Raw genomic sequence first — 14,181 nt, forward strand, 5'->3', positions numbered from 1 at the left:
TCCCCAGAGACCACTCCGCGGGGACAGTCTGGCTTCCTAGGACAGGCTGGGTCAGCCGCTCTGTGGGCTCAGCATGGACAGCGGATGGGCTGGACCTCCCCTGGTGGTCCCTGCAGGGTGCCGGGGGTGGCCACTGGTCACGTCCACACGTGATACTCTTTCCATCTGAGAGTCCCTCCTGTGGGCCATGGTCTTCGGGGTGGGCTGACAGCAGGGGCCTGGGGCGTGGTGCCACCAGCAGCCGCGCATCAGGGAGCCATCTTGTCTCCTTGGCAGTGAACCACATGAAGGTCACCCCCATGGACGCGGCCACGGCTTCGCTCCTCAACGTCTTCAGCGGGAACGAGTGTGGGGCCGAGGGCTCCTGGCAGGTGGGCGTCCAGCAGGATGTGACCCACACCAATGGCTGCGTGGCCCTGGGCATCAGGCTGCCTCACACAGAGTACGAGATCTTCAAGATGGAGCGGGACACACGCGGCCGCTACCTGCTGTTCAACGGCCAGAGACCCAGCGACGGCTCCAGCCCAGACCGGCCCGAGAAGAGAGCCACGTCCTACCAGATGCCCCTGGTGCAGTGCGCCTCGTCGGCGCCCAGGCCTGAGGACTTCTCCGAGGACCCCGGGGGGCACGGGCACCGCAGCCGGGCCCCCGGGAGCAGCCCAGGTCCCCTGCTGCTGGCCGGGCTCACCGGCCTCTGGACTCTGTCACCCTGGCTCGGCCTCGGCTAGAAGTGCCAAGGGTGTGATTTTTTTTTTCTCACACCAGGATGCCTTACAATTTACAGACTTTCTTTATAAAAGAAGAGACACTTCTTCCTCAGATGCACTTGAGCGGCTGAGAATGGTGCTCCTACCCGCCCGCCACCCCCACCCCCCCAAGCCGCCCAGCCTGAGTCATGAGCTGTTTGAAGAGTCAGCTTTGAACTCCATCCAGTCGGGTCCCGGGCCTGGGCGTCCTCACCATATAATTGCACTTTAAGACCGCAGAGGGTTTCGGGCGAGCGTGTTGGCAGAGGCAGCAGGGCAAGAGCTCCACCATCTTCTCTTCTTCCTTTCCATCATTGTGCGTTTTGGGGTGGAGCTCTGGCTTCAGCTTTTCCTGCTACTTCTCTGTGGCTGCTTCCTGCTCCTGTGAACCTGCTTTGCTCTCTGAGTTCCCAGCAAGGGATGCAGAGCAGAGTTGGTTGGGACTGTGATCCAGACATTTTTTTTTTTACATAAAGAAGAGACAGGGAGCAGGAAAAGACATGGGTGTAAGGGAACAACCGTGCCAGCCTTTCCGCAGAAAGAGAACGAATCCACACTTTCAGATGTTGATAAGTATCTGTAATTAAAGTTTCAGAGTCATTTAAACAATGGTCATTTTAGCTTGTTGGGAAAGGAGGTGCTGGTCTGTGCTGGTCCCCGGTTGGCTACCAGATGCTCATCACTCTTACTGCCCAGGCACGGGGTGGGGCGGTGCGGATCAGCACCCTTCCCACTGCAGACGGACAGGAGCCACGGTTCAGGGAGAATGACCCGAGTGACGCGGTGCCTGTTTGGTCTGGCCTCTCTGGGGGACCTTGTCCTGGCTCACGTGGCGCCTGGAGCTTTACTCTGTCATCTCTGCTGCTTCAAAGACTAAGACTCAGAGACCACATGTGGGCGCCATGGCCCTGGCTGTCCAGAGGAGGCAGTGGGGGCGTCCTAGCCGGGTCCCCAGAGACCATTCACCCTGCTCAGGGTTCAGGCCGGGCTGACCCAGCTCTGTCACTGCAGAGAGTCTCAGGGCATCGTCGACAGAGTCTGTGAGGGTGCACAAGTTGCTGTGGCTTATTAGGAAATATGCCCTCTGAACACCGAAGGTGGTGGCCAGGAGAGACCCATGGAGGGAAGCGTGAGTCACCGAGAGAAAGCCTGGACATAACTAGAGCCTGGCATGCAAACCATGATTGAGGTCAAGAGTGCAAACCATGACTGAGGTCAAGAGTCCCACCTGTACTTAAGAGCTGCCTTTATGAGACGCTGTGGTGATAAGTTATAAGGGGACATGGGGGACCACAGTGCTGTGTCTTTAGGTGATATTTTACATTGCAGTTGAGGGGGCTTATTCCAATGAAAGTACTAACTTAATGTCTGCCCAGTTTAATAAACAGAGATGTCAGAGATAGTCCCACAATATACATTTTACCTGTGGATCTATTTAATTAACACTAATGCTGTCTTTAAAGGATATAATAAAATTATGTAAAAAAACAAAACAAAACAATGTTCACTACAGAATACCTCTGTGATTTACCATAAAAATGTTGGCTTTATAGTCACTCAGCTGGGCTCAGCTGTTCATACTTAAAAGTACACTCCATGTGTGTATACACACACACATATATACATACCCATATATATGCACATATACCCCAATACACAGGTTTTAATGTGTATATAGTGTGTGATATGTATGTGTCTTAGGGACAAGATGACATTCATGTGGTCTTGTCACTTTCTGACCCACTACAAATCATAACAGAGAATGACCAGTATAATTTATTCACAAATTATCATCAGTTGGATTTGTGCCTGTCACTCACCATCTCACCCACATACTTCACGTCCTAAAACTAAGCTGCCCGCGTAGCCTACAAAGATTGTCTTATTTTAAGAGATTCTCTGTCACCTTGAAGAAACACAGTGGTCTATCTTTTAACAGTCATTCTGTTTCAAGAATTGGAAATTTTAACTTAAGGCCAAGGTGCTGTTTCTGAGGAAGGAATGGCTGACTCTAGAATAGTCCATAAAAGCTGAAAATACTCCATAATCTGCACTCAGGCGCTGGCCAGTCTACCCTGAAGTTAAAAGCTGGTCATATTTGTAGCTCCAAGATTGGGACAGGCAGGGCATGAACACTGGCTGGCTCTCCTCGGCGTCGCTGGCCTCTGGAACTGGACGTCTCGTCCTGGGCAGCAGGCTGGTCACAGGCAGCTCAGAGAGCTGCTTCTTGGTCAGCAATACAATTTGAGTGTGACCTGGGCTTCAGACTGTATAAAATCCAAGTTGACCCAGGACTCAAGAAGGAGCTTTTAGGGTCCCAGTGTCCCCAGTACAGACATGACAAGCACCACTGTCCGTCCAGGGCCCAGCATCCAGCACTGCCAGGATTGTCCATCCTGAATGGTCCATCAAAGGGTTCCCAGGCCTAGCCGCCCTTCTGAGTGACCCCGCGCTTCCCAACACGGAGGAGCCCTGTTCGAAGGGCGGGCAGCCCAGGACCTCGCACACACACACCAGGTGGAAACAGCCTGAGTGCAGGCCTTGTCGCTCCCGGCTGAAGGGAAATCTTGATGACGGTAGAAGCGCAGTTCTCTAGTTCATCAACTCTAAACATCCTCCTGAAAACAGCGATGATGTTCATAGCCATCCACACAAACCCTGTGATGTTCTGTTGCGAATGGTACGTCCCATCCCTATAACACATACTGCTGCTGCTGCTGCAGCTAAGTCGCTTCAGTCGTGTCCGACTCTGTGCGACCCCGTAGACGGCAGCCCACCAGGCTCCCCCGTCCCTGGGATTCTCCAGGCAAGAACACTGGAGTGGGTTGCCATTTCCTTCTCCAATGCATGAAAGTGAAAAGTGAAAGTGAAGTCGCTCAGTCATGTCCGACTCTTAGCGACCCCATGGACTGCAGCCCACCAGGCTCCTCTGTCCATGGGATTTTCCAGGCAAGAGTACTGGAGTGGGGTGCCATTGCCTTCTCCGGTATCATACTAGATCCCTGGTATGTATTTTGGAAAATAGAAAAACCAATCCTTAAATGTATGTGGAAACCATAAAGGACCCTGAGTAGCCAAAGCTATCTTGAGAAAGAGCAAAACTAAAGGAATCACATTTCCTGATTTCAGAGTACATTGCAAAGCCACAGTTCAGTGTGGCACTGATACAAAGCCAGATACACAGAACAGAGACCAGAGATAAACCCACACTTCTGCAGTCAGCTGATCTTCTGTTAATACAAGGGTGCCAGGAAGATGCAAGAAGAGTCTCTTCAACAAATGACACTGGAAAGACTGAATATACACATACACTAGACTGAAATTGGACCCTTACACCAGAGACAAAACAAAAAAACAAACAAGTCAAAATGGATTCAAGGCTTGAACATAAGGCCTAAAACGGTAAAACTCTTAAGAAGGAAATACGGGGGAAATGTATCACGACATTGGCTTTGGCAGTGATTTCATGGATATAATTCCAAAAGCAAGGCAACAAAATCAAAACTTTAAAAATGGACTACATCAAACCAAAAAGCGTCTGCACAGCAAAGGGGAAAAGTCTAGAGGGAAAAAGAACCCATGGGATGAAAGAACACATGGCAAACCTTTTATCTGATAAGGGGTTAATCTCCAAAAGGAACCCCTACCACACAACAGCAGCGGGAAAAAAAAAGCAAGAAACTCTCTTTATAAAAATGGTCAAAGGGGGACTCCCCTGGGAGTCCAGCGGTCAAGACTCTGCACTTCCAATGCATGGGTGCAGGTTCAATTCCTGACTGGGGAAAAAGATCCCACATTTCTGGGGGCAAAAAAACACCCAAAACATAAAACAGAAGCAATATTCAATAAAGACTTTAAAAATGGTCCACATTAAAAAAAAAAATTGGGCAAAGGATTTGAATAGACATTTCTCCAAAAAATATTCTATTTTATATTTTCTCTTCTTTGAGTAATTTTGCCATGGAAACAAGTGGATGATGTCAGAAATGGATGGCATAAACATGGAAGTGCAGGCTTCACAAAAGAGCTGGTCAAAGATGAGAAATAGCTCTGATTTCCAAACAAAATTCATTTCAGTAGCCAAGAAAACAGAGTCCTTGGTGCGATAAAGCGCGTTCTCTGAAGAACCCCCTTTGAGTGTGCTCCAGCATGAATGTCTGCCCGCAGCATTCACAACAACCTAGCCAACCTCTGCATTTCCTTATTAGCTTGAAATTAAATAGCAGGAAATAGCCAGGGGCACCAATAACACTGCAGAACCTTGTGCCAACTTCCAGCTGGGTAGACGGCCCTGTGGAGCGAGTTTCTTAATACTTTGAAAAATTCCACTGAAATGAGAGATAACAAACTTGAAAGGCAAGTCCTTTGTGCATCAATAAATCAGACATCAAAGTGATGATTGGGCCAGAGATCTAAAGAAGTCGTGTGTCATTTTCAGCGTAATAAAGCTGTGAATATGAATTCAGATGAGCAGCCTGCCTGGAAATATAGCAAACCATGTGCTCTATTTCTGGAGTAGTCCTTCTCCCCGGGGGGGTGATACAGATTTCGATTCCACGGTATCTTGCACACTTGTTCACTCATCTCATCACATTTCCAGACCACAGAGAGCTGTAAGTTACCTTTTCCATTGCAATTCACTCCAAAAGCATTGGAATATTGAAGAAAATGGTGATGATTAAAACAACTAAAAACTCATAGGAGCTCTGTGCAAAATTCTGCCACACAGGCAAACAACTATGAACAAACAAGTTTAAAAACAGTTAATTCATGCTGTCCACCTGAAAGTAACACAACATTGTTAATCAACTATGCTCCAGTATAAAATAAAGAAATGAAATGAAACAGGTATTCAACCTGTTCTTGTTAGGTCCTTGAGGTCCCAGCGTCCTCCTCAGGCTGACTGCATAGTTAACTGCTCCTCGCTGGGGGTCCTGCCACAGCCCCGGGGGGTGCTGGCAGGGCTGTGACTTACATCAGTTACTCTAAGCTTCAGACACTTATTTTGATTATTCTTCACTTATTTTTGCATGACCAACATTAAGTAAACTGATCGTTAGACTATGCCCTGCCACCATTTAGGAATAACAGTGATGTTGCTATAAATAGAGGATTTTATACTCAAAGAAAGTTTTGAATTTGTCTCGTTCCATCATATACTCAACGCAGTGACCCTCCCCTGCCCCCAGCCAGTGTGGTAACTCATGAGGACATCCGGGGTCAGCCTGAAAGTTTCCAGAGTCATTGCTGAAAACGTCAGGGCATGTCATTCCATTTCTGAACACTTATAATTCTTTAAAGATTCTAATATTGGGATGAATATTAGACCCTAGTTCCACCCATGATCCTAACTCTCTCAGAAGGAATTACTCCTTCTCCACTTGACAGGCTTCCAAACAACTGCTCTCCCCAGGTTTCTTCTTTGGTAGAGTTTTGTTCACATTTTCCTAATATGATTTGGACCCTGTGCTGCAAATCACTGCTCCGTTCTTTCTTATTCAGTTAAATTTCAGTTTCTATAATTAACAATCTCTAAAAATATTGAATAAAATATCATAGATACAGATGGACCAATGAAAATAATCTTAGCACCACTACTTCCCCTAGTCTAGACCAGCTCTGAAAACAGCTGAAAATGTTAATTGCTCAGTCATGTCTGACTCTTTTTCGACCCCATGGACTGTAGCCCACCAGGCTCCTCTGTCCATGGAATTCTCCCGGCAAGAAAACTGGAGTGGGTTGCCATTCCCTTCTCCAGGGGATCTTCCTGACCAGGGATCGAACTCGGGTCTCCTGCATTGCAGGCAATTCTTTACCATTTGAGCCACCAAGGAACACCAACTCTGGTGGAACCAATATGTTAGTTAGTTTTTTATTTTTTTAAAAAGACATTCATTTTTGTCACTGAGGTCCTTAAATATTTAGAAGTTGAAACTGTCTCTTTTATGGTTTAGAAATGTCAGGACTCAACAAACCATTTGGAGAAGGAAGTGGCAACCCACTCCAGTACTCTTGCCTGGAACATCCCATGGACGGAGGAGCCTGGTAGGCTATAGTCCATGGGGTCGTGAAGAGTCAGATATGACTGAGTGACTTCACTTCTGCTTTTCACTTTCATGCATTGGAAAAGGAAATGGCAACCCATTCCAGTATTCTTGCCTGGAGAAACCCAGGGACGGAGGAGCCTGGTGGGCTGCCGTCTATGGGGTCACACAGCGTCGAACATGACTGAAGCAACTTAGCAGCAGCAGCAGCAGCAACAAACCATTGCTATAAGAATCTTGAGAGGAATCACAGGTTTTTTAAGAAAGAAATAATTTGTGTACGTATTGGTTGTCTATGTCTAGAAGCTATTCCAATGTCTGCTCTACCCCCCACCCCCCTCGCTTCTGGCATCTACGGCCGTCATCAAATGTAATCCACAAAATAACAGATGCTGCATGAAGATACTTGTTAAAATATTTTACCATTGACAGATTCCTTGCTTATCACAAGCTCACAGAAGACACTTAATTGCAGGGCCTGTTTGGGAATCACTGGAGTCACCTCCACTGGGTTTCCTTTCCATGTGGAACCAAAAGCTTCAAGGATTTGACATCTTTCCGGGGGAAGATAAAAGAGGGAACATCACCTTGGTCTGATAGCAAGTGATTGTACTTGGCATAGAGGAGTGGTTATAAAGTTCTATTTTGCTTATCTTAGTGCTTTGTTGTTTATGCTTTTGAAAATCTGTATTCTTGGCTTTGCTCTTACTGCCTTAGCTTAGATTTTACTGCATCAGCTTAGCATGGTTAAATAGTTTGAGTTCTTTGACTTGCAATCAATGTTTCTTTATTTACTTATTTTTATCCCACTTTATTCCAAAAATGAGTCAAGGCAGTTTACGGAAATACCTACAATTCAACGGGACCGAATAGAATATAAAAATAGCTGAGTACATCTGGGCAAACAAAATCGAAGGCTACAAAAATAAGAACAATCCAGATGTGACATGGTTGTTCTCAGGATGTGCTCACAAATCTTAGCCCCTCTCTAGAGGGGAGCTACAGTTAATGTCAGGCTTTCTAGAAGCCAAAGAGGTAACGTGACAAAATTTCATGTGACTCGAACAAATTAATTACTCAGGAAAAAGAATAACCTTTTCTGGAAGCAGAGAAAGAGAGAGAGATTCTCCTCGGGACACTTGTTCAATAAAGAAGAACCACGCATTCATTCCCCAGTTTATCTAGCACATTACTCCGACTCAGGGCTTCAGAAGCTCCATAATCTTTGCATCCTACCTGCTGAGCTGGGTGCCCCTTTGTGCACTGCTTAGAAGATACTCCAGGTCTGCCCCAAATCTAGTCCCAGTGAGGAAGTCTCTTAAATTTAAACCCCTGGATCCATCTGAAATTACCCTCATGGCCCAGGGATCTTCTGAAAACCTCATTTTCTTATTTGTGTACCTTTGAAGTCTATGGCTTTCATGTTCGATTACTTTGTGAAACACGGGGGTCTTCCCTTCCTGGGCTCTGTGTAGCAAAACTGGACTTTGATCCTTCAGTTAAATCTAAGGAAGAAAAAGGAGTGAAGAAACCTCCCATAAAAGTGAGATGTTATTATGTGCTAATGAAAGGCAGACTGTCTCCTGGTAACAAAAAGTCGTTTTGCCACACAAAGCTGCGTTCCCGTCAAGGACTCTGAATGCTCTGTGCCCAGAGGGGACCCATAATCATGGGATCCCGTTACCAGGTGTGTCAATAAATGCCCAAGCATGCAGTCCTCTCTGCTAAGCTTCAGTTCAGTTCAGTCGCTCAGTCGTGTCCGACTCTTTGTGACCCTATGAACCGCAGCACGCCAGGCCTCCCTGTCCATCACCAACTCCTGGAGTTCACCCAGACTCACGTCCATCGAGTTAGTGATGCCATCCAGCCATCTCATCCTCTGTCATCCCCTTCTCTTCCTGCCCCCAATCCCTCCCAGCATCAGAGTCTTTTCCAATGAGTCAACTCTTCGCATGAGGTGGCCTAAGTACTGAGTTTCAGCTTTAGCATCAGTCCTTCCAAAGAAATCCCAGGGCTGATCTCCTTCAGAATGGACTGGTTGGATCTCCTTGCAGTCCAAGGGACTCTCAAGAGTCTTCTCCAACATCACAGTTCAAAAGCATCAATTCTTTGGCGCTCAGCTTTCTTCACAGTCCAACTCTCACATCCATACATGACCACTGGAAAAACCATAGCCTTGACTAGACGAAACTTTGTTGGCAAAGTAATGTCTCTGCTTTTGAATATGCTATCTAGGTTGGTCATAACTTTCCTTCCAAGGAGTAAGCGTCTTTTAATTTCATGGCTGCAGTCACCATCTGCAGTGATTATCCAAGTTCAAATCCTAGATCTTGAGAGCAAAACCATTTAGTGCGCAACCTCAATGAGAAAGGGTCTGTGTGTGTGTGTGTGTTTTAATATCCAAGGATGTTCTTGCTTAAACTGCTGTGGGAGGGGGCGATCAGGGGGTCTTCACAGTCCCCACCACAAGGGGGTCTTAATGTGGCCAACCCTGAGGGTCTCCCCTCTCCAGTCCAGTCAGGCCACATCCTTCACCCCAGCTCTCTTACAAGGTGGTTGGCAGTGGAGAATCTTTTTTCCTTTTTTTATCTTCAGGATGCTTCCTGCCCAGACAGTCCCCCCATTCCCAATACATCAACCCTGGGCTTCCCTGTTGGCGCAGACGGTAAAGAATCTACCTGCCAATGCAGGAGACCTGGGTCTGGAAGATCTCCCGGAGAAAGGAATGGCAACCTATTCCAATATTTGTGCCTGGAGAATTCCATGGAATGTAGCCCACCAGGCTCCATTACAGCTGGGCCACATTCCATGGGGTCGCAGAGTCGGACACAACTGAGAGACTAACACTTTAACTGGGTGGTGTTTCTTTCTGAATAGTCAGCTGACTCTCAGATCAGAAACACCAAAGAGAGGATTTTTAGTTTATGTGGGCACCAGTCGCACCCCTGAGCCACCCCGTCACTGATGGGCCTCCTGGCTCTGATCCGAGGATTCCCCTCTCTCTCCCACTTCTCCCTCTTTCTGCAACTCTTCCTTGTTTTCTTGCAGAGAGTTTTTTTAAGTCTTTCAATGCAAGCAACTTCTTCTCTGGGAAATCCTGTTCCTCCTGAGATGTGTGTGTGTGTGTGTGCACATACTTGTGCTTGTGTGTGCATGTCTGTGTTTTGCATCACAAAGTTTTCTCTTTGCCTGTCCCAGGCTTTACTGGGAGGTAAAGTTCCTTCTTGGCTGGATTCCAGCTGATCTCCAGACAGGAGGAGAAGGCAGTGGCCTCTAAATGAGTTCAAAGTGAATTTGAAGCAGCATCTACACAGCCTCCTTGCACTCTGCTCCCGCGTGAGCTGGAATAGAGGTCATCACTAGCAGCCAGCCCAGGACTGCGGGGTGGGTCTGCTTGTTTTTCTGCAACGTTGAGAAGCAGTCGGCCCTCCCCGGACCTGGCTACAATCTAAGAGCTAACCCAAAGTAGACTCTTTCTCTATTTGCAGTCATCCCCCGTTCTCCATTTCCTTCTCCCAATAAATGTGTTTCCTCGCTGCATCATACTTGCAAGAGCCAGTCCCTCTGTGTACACACCACTGACCCATTGTGCAAACACCGGTCATTCTAAAGAGCAAACTTCACATGGGAAAAACAGCAAAGTTACCCAGATGCTCCTTTCCTCCTAATTATGGCGTTATTATTATTATTCCTCCATCTTTTCCGCTAACTTTGAGGATTCAGGCGGAGCCTGCACCATCTTGAAAGCATCACCTGCCGAGTGCCGGGGCCACGCCCACACCTGAGCACAGGTGGAGCACACAGCGCCCCAGCTGTTTTGGAGGCTGCCTCACCCATTGTTTATCCTGGCCCTTAGGATCTTGTCTCCCTAATGCTTTCCCGAGCTGTTTGAGTTACATCCACGCCCAACCCACCTCCTGGCAGGTTCTGTCTCCCCAGTGAAAGTGAAAGTGTTAGTCGCTCGGTTGTGTCTGTGCCCCACTCTTTGCGACCCGCCAGCTCCTCTGTCCATGGGATTCTCCAGGCAAGAATCTGGAGTGGGTAGCCATTCCCTTTTCCAGGGGATCTTCCTGACCCAGAGATCGAACCCAGGTCTCTGGCATTGCAGGCAGATTCTTTACCGTCTGAGCCACTAGGCTCAGTAGCACTTTCCGTATTTGTCATTTTTTCTAACGTTATTTAACAGCTGTCACTTCTGCTACTGAGGGAGGCCCTTGGCAGAAGGGCCGGGCTGACCGGCCCACACTGTCCACACCTGGATCGCCAGTATTTCACAAACACATGCTGGATTAAGGAGTAAACAGTGAATGTGCCGCCTGGCTCCCCCCACCCACCTTAGAGCCTGGCTTGATTCAAAACTGCCCCAGATGGAATTCAAAGTTACAGAATATTACAGAATTTGAACATCGTGTAAACAGATTTCATCATGGCCTTGGCAATCGGCAGAACCCTGGCTTCAGAAAGCTGTCTTTTGTTTGAGTTCAGAATGTTTGGTTCTGTGTAAAACATCCAGACATTATTTTTAAGATGAATGTTACCCTCATCCTAGGTCTAAAGCTATTGTTGGGAGCAAAGACAGTAACTGTAAGTGCCCTTTGGCACAGGGAACCCAGTGCTTGCCTGAGAAACAGAGAGCGGACCCCTCACCCACGAGGCAGAAGGGGGATCTTGTCTTGGAACTATGTACAGATCATCCTAGCAACACGGTGAAGATCTGTGTCTTTTCTGGTCGGTGCCTGGACAGCAGGGCGGCCCACGCTGGGCCCTGAGGGCCAAGAGCATGGACTCAGTCCCGCTTGACTACAAGCTGGTCCTTGGTGTGGATGGGGGGCAGGGGAAGAGGGACAGGGCAGAAACGGGGCTGTGCTTCCGGTGAGGGCTTCTGTCTACAACCCAAGAGTCTTGGTAAACTGAAAAAGGGAAAGCTTAAGTTGTTATCTCTTTAAAATAAATAAGACATAGAAGATTGTAAGTCAGTAAGAGGGCTGATTTGAGAGTCTATTTGGAATATCAAAGACGAGCCTGTAGTTTAAACTACACTGCCGGCTGGTTGATGCTTATCTAAATTATAGGTCCCGTCTTGGACTTAAGATTCAAAACCACAGAATTTCAATTCTACAGCAATAAATGCTGTAGCTTCTGAAGACAGGCTCTAGAACTGGAGCGTCAGGGCTGCTCCAAGGGGCCTCTGTGTTCAGGCGGGTCCCTGGGGGCTCTTCACACACCCCTGCCTTGGGCATGGGATCATGCTGGGTTCGCCAGGGGTCAGCACAGACCCCTGGAAACAGGGGAGTCAGAGTCGATCATTGCTAATGTGAAACTCTTCCTAGAATCGTCCACAGACCCACTCAGTTCTCACCAGGGTCACAGCTGATCTGCTGGCTCTGAACAGGGCCAGCTCACTTGTCCTTCTGTCCCCAGGGTGACACTTGGTGAGTGGTAGAAAGCCCACCAAGTCCGTAAGAGGCTGCCCTGGAGCATCCTTCCAGAGGTAACAAGGCCGGTGGAGGAGGACCGAGGGGAGCTGGTCCAGAAGCAGGTCAACATGGAGGGCAGGGCTGGGCTTGTGCGCACACGATGGGCAGGCTGTTGGCCCCTAGGGATGGGGGGGAGCTGGAAACAGGGAAACCAGAATCGTGGAAAACAAGAAAAGGGTGCAAGTATAGCTGGCAGGAGCTTGCTGTCTGAGTGGTGGCACATCAGCACAGGAACTAAAGCTCAGGTCCCGGCTCTGCTGAGGGTCCTGGAGGCTTGGCTGGCAGTCTTTCCCCTCCACCTTTTTGCTTTTTTGCTTTTGGTTTTTCCTCCCTTTTTCCAAGCAGCTGCAAAGAACCACAGGAAAAGCGTGTCACTCAAAGTTATTTGTCCCAGTTGTGGTGACTTTAACTGCTCTGGAGACTCCAGGTCAGGATCCAGAGGCAGATTGTGAGAAGCTCAAGTCCTCAAGCAAAGACCCTCTCCTGCCCTCCAGGCCTGGCTCCTCTGTTTCCGCTGCCCCTGGGCTGAGCCATCCTCCCCTTCATCCCTTTCCTCCTCCCCACATCCCCTTCCATCCTCCCACCGCCCCACGTTCCCCTCTCTGGGTGGCACAGCATCAGCAGAGCAGACGGAGGGGGAGAGGAAGTGGGTATCCAGCCCCTGGAGTTGCTACATTCTCCTCTGCCCATGGGCACGTGCTGGAGCCTGGTAACTGCAGTACTTAACGGAGGATTTGCAGCCCTGAAGCGCTTGGCCGCCCACGAGGTTCAGCTGCGAGGGATTTCCATGTCCTATGTGCTCTGGGCGGAGAGTCTCAGCCGATGGTTCTGAAAAGCTGTGCGTGGAAAAAGCATGGGAATGACAGGAATGACAGAGGCTGCTATGGACAGAGCGCGCAGCGTGTCAGCCCCGAGTCACAAGCTTTGGACCGTCAGCTGTAAAAGTGACTGGCTTACAGGCCGGGCTGTTGGTGGGCTTGTCCACCGCGGCTCAGCAAACGGTCTCAAAGCTCGGGGGCTGAGAACAAAAGGCTATGGATGTCTTTCTCCATGGTGTGGACTGGATCCTGGGTGGGGCACATGGGGGGCCCCCCTCTCTCTGCTTCATGACATCTGGGATCTGCCCTGCAGTGACTGCCAGTGGGTGGGAAGAGCTCCATGGGCCCCTCACCGTGAGCTCAGGCTTAGACTGCCCGGGGCTCCCAGGACCACAGGAGGTGGGCGCTGGAACCGCCCCTCCTCCAACTCTACTGTCCACACAGTCACAGGACCACCTGGGGGCAGCCTAGGAACAGACCCCACCTCTCACTGGGACAGGTGTCCAAGATTTGGTTGCTACTCTGAATCCACCACAGTATTATTCCCATTTTACAGAAGAGGAAACCAAGGCTCAAGAAGCCAAATGATTTCTGTCTTATAAGAAACACAGCCGAGGCCAGAAAGGATGATGAACCCCAGGCCTGCTCTTCCCAGGATATAGCCCAGCTTCCTCATCCTGCAGACCTGATTCAAGATGGGACTTGGTGAGGGGCTGACAGCTCTTCACAGGGTTTGGAATAAAGCTGAGCAAATCATTTTGCCACCGTCCTTTATACTGTGTATTACTCCCTGAAGAGGCCCCTTCTGTCTGGTAAACAGCTGCAGAATCTACAATTTCCATTCTATTTGAGAGGTTGTTCAAGGTAAAAGAGGTGGAAAAAATACCGAGGAGTAAAATCACCAATTTAGATGAGCGCTACCTGGCTCAGGGCAGGTTTCTATCCTCAGAGGAGAGAAATGTATTTACATTTATGAGAGGAGCCGGGTCCAGTGGGAACCTCGTGTTATTATTAGACTTCCTCTTGAGAAGGATTTGTAAATGAGAACGTAACTTGCTATTTTAGTATTTTGTTTTTCAGGGAAGAAAAACCCTTT

At 48.6% G+C, this 14,181-nt stretch overlaps 1 protein-coding gene across 2 annotated transcripts in view; it reads left to right on the forward strand.

Moving 5' to 3' along the window:
- Positions 1-13,841, forward strand: part of APCDD1 (APC down-regulated 1) — a 45,004-nt gene extending 31,163 nt beyond the window's left edge. For both annotated transcript variants that reach the window (XM_024984412.2, XM_002697746.6), the window contains exon 5: positions 277-13,841. In XM_024984412.2, coding sequence (XP_024840180.1) covers positions 277-728 — 452 coding nt within the window. In that variant the 3' untranslated portion in view covers positions 729-13,841. The remainder of the gene's footprint in view (positions 1-276) is intronic.
- The last annotated feature ends 340 nt before the right edge of the window (positions 13,842-14,181 follow it).

This window comes from Bos taurus, chromosome 24 (genome assembly GCF_002263795.3).
Source record: "Bos taurus isolate L1 Dominette 01449 registration number 42190680 breed Hereford chromosome 24, ARS-UCD2.0, whole genome shotgun sequence".
NCBI classification, from domain to species: Eukaryota; Metazoa; Chordata; class Mammalia; order Artiodactyla; family Bovidae; genus Bos; species Bos taurus.